Source organism: Sapajus apella, unplaced genomic scaffold, assembly GCF_009761245.1.
Source record: "Sapajus apella isolate SASKATOON/1434 unplaced genomic scaffold, GSC_monkey_1.0 scaffold2, whole genome shotgun sequence".
Lineage (NCBI taxonomy): Eukaryota > Metazoa > Chordata > Mammalia > Primates > Cebidae > Sapajus > Sapajus apella.
Window position 1 is genome coordinate 63,107,725 of NW_022436942.1, and position 7,378 is coordinate 63,115,102.

Sequence of the window (7,378 nt, forward strand, 5' to 3'; positions counted from 1 at the left end):
TGGAGGCCAAGGCGGGCAGATCACCTGAGGTCGGGAGTTCAAGACCAGCCTGACCACCATGGCGAAACCCCGTCTTAAAAATAAATAAATAAATAAATAAATAAATAAATAAACTGTTTAATGTTAAAGCTGAGGTCAGATCTCAGATTTTCTTATTTCCACATCTGTGATCTTACAAGCAACTGCACACATATTCAGAAAATGTGCTTTATTTCTTTGTCCTTGAATTACATGAAATTCTGTTCCTGCAGCCATGTTCTCAACATTATGTCATAGCTGAACTAATGTCAAAACTAGTGTGCATTCCCTAAGTTCACACTAGCTAGATATTACTAGGGGTAGTCACAGTCTTCAGTTTTAGGGATAGGAGAGGGTGAATAGAAAAGAGAAAGAGGTACTCACCCAAGATTAGAAAGAGCTGTAGATTATACACAATCCACAGTTCATAGTTCAGTGTATATGTAATTGATAAACTACTGTATTGTTTCTATTAATACTAATAACAAATTAAGGAAAACAAACAAATATCTGACTATAATACATAGAAAGAGCTCAGCTTATCTTTAAATCTCAAAGTAAAAAAACAGAACCTAATGAAGTGTCAAATATTTACTAAACAGACATATTAATGCAAATTCTGGCTCTATACACACTTATGATACAAAATATTTTGTATATTTTTTCAATATTTTGTATATTATATATTTTTCACAATTTTAAGAATTAGTTTCTAAACAAAGAATAGCTTTCAGAAGTCATGAGTATCCATTTATTCCATCAGTCTTCCAAGGTACTAAATTATTGTTCTGGTGTTTCCAAAAGCAGTTAAAGGGTAGACTCACAGTACTAAAATGTACACGAATCTTATAGATAACACTCCAAATCTCTACATCCAAGACCTGTAAACAAATATGTGTACCACTTACCTGCTTTAAAGCCAAGTTGCCAATTATTAAGTTCCACTTTTCAATGGGTGAATCCATCTTCCCAATGTTTACCTGTTAAAGTGGATATTTTCATGTATCACTGAAGAAAATCTACATGCTGTCTGCTGTGTTTAAACAGCATATGAAATCTTAAAGCCCAAAATAATTCTTTAGTAAGTCCAGTGAGTTCACATTGCACTGTGAAAATAATTCTGAATTCACTACCAGGCTTTCAGCTAACACTAGGCTTGCCTAACATGTTTAGAAAAAAATTTTTTTCACTTATCTGTCTTGTAAGAACTAGTGGACCCATTAGTATTACCCACCTACTTACTGATGTTATCTTACAACTAGCATCATCAGGTATCATCTTAGCATGCCAAATTTTGTGTATTGAGGTCCAGTGTAAGTAATTACATAATTTTGATCCACTAGCAGTTAATTACACATTATAAAACTAATGTAGAATTACTGACCCAAAAAACAAGATATAAACAAATCATTCACATGTATACAATTTATATGTGAGTCATGACTAAAACTGTTAGCAATAAAATTCATTCAGTTACAAGTAAATTTGATTGTGTACCTCAACCATTAGATTTTACACATCTTTCTACTAAATAGAAGAATACTCTCCAAAATAATGTTGTTGTTTTTTTTTTTAAAGATGGGGTTTCTCTATGATGGCCAGGCTTGTCTTGAACTCCTGACCTCAGGTGATCCACCCACCTCGGCCTCCCAAAGTGCTAGGATTACAGGCGTGAGCCACCGCGCCCGGCCTCCAAAATAATGTTATCACTCACATATTCAATTGCTCTGTAAGTTAATTCATATTTCTCAACCACTTAGGATTCAAAAAGTGTATATCCAAATCTGCCAAGTTTGTCTAATATAGTCATTTGGAAAGCAACAAACAATCATTTAGTAAAAATACTATACTGAGTTGCATTTCAATTACTCATCATCTGCTTTGTCATGAAAGACTTTCAAATGATCTATAGGTGAATGGATAAAGAGGAAGGTAAGTAAAGGTTGTTACTTATGAGTAGTTTTAACAAGGTACAGACTAGAGTTTAGGTCACTGGCTTTAGACAGGCTGGTTAAGTGCTATGTAAACATTTCCTCTATCAATCTGGAAAACAGATTCTATTCTGTAATCTTGCTGTGGACTTTAGTCTCAAAGCATGTAGCTAATGCAAATATTGAGATTTCTCAGTATTTCAGAATAATTATTGATGTAGTCTTTATTTACAAATTTCTTTACTAAGCCTGGGAATCTAAATCATTGGTGAAATTCATGTTTGTGGTTCTAACAACCTGGGGCTTTGCTCAGGTAAGATGGTACAAGCAATGTTTACAAAGTGAACCTACCTCAGGTTTAGAGTTCAAGAAATAGGAATGAGTAAAATTAGTCTTATTTTTAAAAAGTCTTAGAAAGACGTCTATATCTATAGGAAGCAATCTAAAATTATTCCATGAAAAAGTATAAGACATCAAGACTCCAGGGTTGCTTAATAACCAATGGAGACATACATACATTCGGGTCCAGGAAAAGATCAAGAAAGGTAGGAGTTATAGAATGAATGAGTGCTATGAATTGGGTTTGCAACTGTGCTATGTTAACTTGGCACTATCACTACCATTCCCTTCTAAGGCTTGGACTACATTCCCCCAAATCCCCTCCCCTATAGCTTCAGGTGACTGTCTGCTCGTGAGAAGAATTTGCCTAAGATTTGCAAGTCGCCAGTGAAGCAGAGGCTATTAGTTTTGGAAGGTGATCAGACATGGCAGGTGTCCAGACTTTCTAGCTGTAATGCATGCATGGCTTTCTTTCCTGCTCCAGGGCTTCAGGCGGTTTCTCTGAGTTTCCTACCACAGATCTTCATTTCTCTAACTTTACCTATGTCAGGTAACCCCAAATTTGCTCTATTAAATTCCCTACTGGTGCAATACATACCATGGCTCTGTTTTTCTGACAAAACCCAGAGTGACACTTTTTTCTTTCTTTCTCTCTTTTTTTTTTCTTTTTTGAGACAGAGTCTTGCTCTGTTGCCCAGGCTGGAATGCAGTAGCACAATCTCAGCTCACTACAACCTCCACCTCCTAGGTTCAAGTAATTCTCCTGCCTAAGCCTCCCGAATAGCTGTGATTACAGGTGCCCGCCACCATGCCCAGATAATTTGTGTATTTTTAGTAGAGACAGGGTTTCACCAAGTTGACCAGGCTGGTCTTGAACTCCTGGCCTCAAGTGATTGGCCTCCCAAATTGCCTGGATTACAGGAGTGAGCCACTGCACCCAGCAACACTCTTCAATTCATCAGTTTCTTTTTTTCATGATCTCTAGGGTGGTACTAAACAATTACATGTGTTTTATAAATGATGACAATCACATTCTCTAAGTCCCTTCATAATCTAGAAGTCTCTGAATCTTTACTCTTCTTAGTCTAAAACAATAAATAACAAAACAATGTATGGCATAAAATAATAAAATATAGAATATATTTATAAATAACTTATTTTATAAAACAAAGATTTTCAGAAGTAAGGATTTAAAAGCAAACTAAAGAGAAATGTTGCCCCAAATTTATCTTGTAAGGGAAAATATTTATAGTATAGGCTTGTATATAGCCTGTATGCTATATGCATAACATAGTATGGTAGTACGCAGAAAATTGACTTTGTTGTCTCCATCCTGTAAAAACTATATCAAGAGTTAGGCTGACCCATTCTACTGTCCAGTGGTTTAGGGTTAATATGAGCCATCTAAGTTTTTTCTCAAGCAGAGAGGGCGAAGTATGAGTGTTCTGTGTAAAGGCCTTGGCTAGACCTACATTTATGAGATTAGCTGACCTGATGGTGCCCAGCTAGACAAACCAAGAGCTTAGAAGGTGATAAAACAGGCTGTACTCCTAGCACTTTGGGAGGCCGAAATAGGCGGCTCAGCTGAGGTAGGGAGTGTGACACCAGCCTGACCAACATGGAGAAATCCTATTTCTAGAGAAAAAAAAAAAAAAAAAAGAGAAGGTGACAAAACATAGTAGGGTATGATCTAGTAAAGACTTCTGTATAACCAGGTCTTATTTAAATTTTGTATATCTTAAAGCATTAGAAAAATAGGCCAATACTTTTGCAGGGACATCAACTAATTTTTTAGCAAAGAGTACAGCTGAGGTGGCCAGAGCCTGAAGATGTGTTATGTCTGGCCAACACAGTGGTTTTAAAATTTTTGAATCTGAATGCCTTTAGGTGGAATCTGCCGTCTCTAGTTTTTATAATCCCAACATCCTTCTTTTGCATAAACAAATGTAACTTATCTGACACTGAGACATCTTAGTTATGAGCAAGACTTAAGATTTATTGGAGCTAAATATAACAGTGGTCTTGTATGACCTTGAAATTATAGATTTATAAATATAGCCACTACAATTAACACTAGAAAAAAGTATGTTTAATGAATAAATACTTGAAACAATGGTACTGAAAGTCTCCACTGATGTATTGTCTTAATAAACATGTATTTAACTATGTGTACAAACAAATAGGTAAGTTTTTTTAAAAAACCAGAAAGTTACCCTTGTTACTTCCAAGTGTTAGGTGTATGGATAACTTTTATTTTTTACTTTGTTCTTTAGTGAATTTTTCAAATTCTTGTCACTGAACATATAGTGCCAGTATAATCATTTTATTTAAAAACAGGTATTTGCAAAAGAGATATCTAATAAATTTCCATCTGCTCTGTCATCTGCTACCCAAAATACACAAAGAATTCTTAAAACTCAACAATAACAATCCAATTTAAAAAGTGGGTCAAAGACGTTAACAGACACCTCACCAAAGAAGATATACAAATGGCAAATAAGCATTTGAAAAGATGCTCCACATTCTATGACATCAGAGAAATGCAAATTAAGACAAGATAGCACTACACACCTATTAAAACAGACAAAATCTAGAACACTGACACCAAATGCTGGTGATGATGTAGAACAACAGGAACTCTCACTCACTGCTGGTATAAAGGCCTTTGCTAGGCCTACTGTTATGAGATTAGTTGACCTGACGGTAGGAATGCAAAATGGCACGCTTCACTAGAGAATTTCCATTTAATTCTTTTTTTTTTTTTTTTTTTAAACGAAGTTTTGCTCTTATTACCCAGGCTGGAGTGCAATGGCACAATCTTGGCTCACCGCAACCTCCGCCTACTGGGTTCAGGCAATTCTCCTGCCTCAGCCTCCTGAGTAGCTGGGATTACAGGCATGCACCACCATGCCCAGCTAATTTTTTGTATTTTTAGTAGAGACGGGGTTTCACCATGTTGACCAGGATGGTCTCGATCTCTTGACCTTGTGATCCGATACCCGCCTCAGCCTCCCAAAGTGCTGGGATTACAGGCGTGAGCCACCACGCCCGGCCATTTAATTCTTTTTTGTAATTACTAGTTCTCTTTTAAGGCTCCCTATCTGATCACTCATTAAAACATTTGTTTAATTATTTGAACATATTGTCCTTTAGTTTTTTGAACATATTCATACTAATGGCTTTGAAGACTTTATTAAGTCCAATATCTGGGTCCAATTAGAGTCATTTTTCATTAACTGAATATTAATCATGCTTTTCTTTTTTTTTTTTTTTTTTTTTTTTTGTGCGGGGGGGGGTTTCACTCTTTTGACCCAGGCTGGGGTGCATTGGCGCGATCTCGGCTCCCCGCAACCCCCACCTCCTGGGTTCAGGCAATTCTCCTGCCTCAGCCTCCTGAGTAGCTGGGATTACAGGCGTGCACCACCATGCCCAGCTAATTTTTTGTATTTTTAGTAGAGACAGGGTTTCACCATGTTGACCAGGATGGTCTTGATCTCTTGACCTCGTGATCCACCCGCCTCGGCCTCCCAAAGTGCTGGGATTACAGGCTTGAGCCACCACGCCCGGCCTAATCATACTTTTCTTGAATATCAATCACACTTTTCAGTTTCTTTCCACATCTAGTGATTTTGAGGTAGAAACCAGACAGTGTAGATAATATGTTGTAGTGATTCTGGATACTGTTATGCTTTTGTGATGATTGGGCTTTCCTTCTAATAGGCAGTGAACTTACCCAGATCCAAGCTGCAGACTTTTGTCTCTCCCATATAGTGAAGCTGCTCATTTCTCTGCTTGGTTCTTTCAGTTACCAATAAATGCCTTTTTGTATAACCCTTTGAGATCTCTGCTGTACCATAAATTGTGCCCAATTCTTTGGTTGTGTAGTTTAATTCTTTGGTTGTATACTATAGTTTGTTTAAACTACACAACCAAAGAATTGGGCATAATTTATGCTCAGATTTTAGGGCTCACTCTTTATGCAATTCTCTTGCTTCTGAGATTTCTTTATAAGTTTCCATCTGCTTTGTCAGCTCCGAGTTCTGTCATCTGATAATCCAAGCCACTAAAACTTCAACTTTCTGCCACTATAGATCTATGTATAGGTCACAGAAGACACTCAGTCAAGAAACACAGAAATCTTAACCAGTATATTTGTTTTTCAAGTGTAGGTCCCTCTCACATTTCTGTCTACTTTTTTTGTTTTTTTGTTGCCAGATTCATTCAGGTTATTCCTACACATATGCATGTTAGCGCTTAGCCAAATATTTGAGCAGATCTTATACTCGGATTTTGGGTCTCCCCTTTTCTGCACTTCTAGAATTTCCTCCCTTAATTTCCAGCCACTCTGCCAGGTCTGAACTCCTCTTTGAGCTAATAAGACTATCAGTTTTCTGCCATATGAGATCCAGGGATAGGGGAATTCCCTCAGGCAAAAACATCACAAGCTTTGCAATTCTTACTCATTATAGCATGGTCTTTTAAAGGTAAACCCTACTTTCTACCAGCTTCTGATCACTTTCCATTGCCTTCAAATAGTTTTCTAGATTTATAATTGTTAATCTCTGGAGGCTTCACACAACCAACCATTTCATTCTACCATTAATTAGAATTAGAAAGACTGTTATATATTTTCACGTTTGAAATATTCTATAATAAAACACTGTACACAAAAATACACACACAAATATCGTCTGAATGTACAGAGATGACATACATGTTCATTTTCTTGATCATGGTGGTAGTTTTTACAGGTACATATTATATATCTAAACTCAGTAAATTGTAGACTTTAAAATTGCACAGTTTAAGGCCGGGCGCGGTGGCTCACGCCTGTAATCCCAGCACTTTGGGAGGCCGAGGCGGGTGGATCACGAGGTCAAGAGATCGAGACCATCCTGGTCAACATGGTGAAACCCCGTCTCTACTAAAAATACAAAAAATTAGCTGGGCATGGTGGCGCATGCCTGTAATCCCAGCTACTCAGGAGGCTGAGGCAGGAGAATTGCCTGAACCCAGGAGGCGGAGGTTGCGGTGAGCCGAGATCGCGCCATTGCACTCCAGCTTGGGTAACAAGAGCGAAACTCCGTCTC

At 37.4% G+C, this 7,378-nt stretch overlaps 1 protein-coding gene across 5 annotated transcripts in view; it reads right to left on the minus strand.

Moving 5' to 3' along the window:
• SLC41A2 (solute carrier family 41 member 2) overlaps positions 1-7,378 on the minus strand; it is a 175,136-nt gene that overhangs the window by 95,980 nt on the left and 71,778 nt on the right. For all 5 annotated transcript variants that reach the window (XM_032299938.1, XM_032299910.1, XM_032299901.1 and 2 more), the window contains exon 4: positions 927-998. In XM_032299938.1, coding sequence (XP_032155829.1) covers positions 927-998 — 72 coding nt within the window. The remainder of the gene's footprint in view (positions 1-926; positions 999-7,378) is intronic.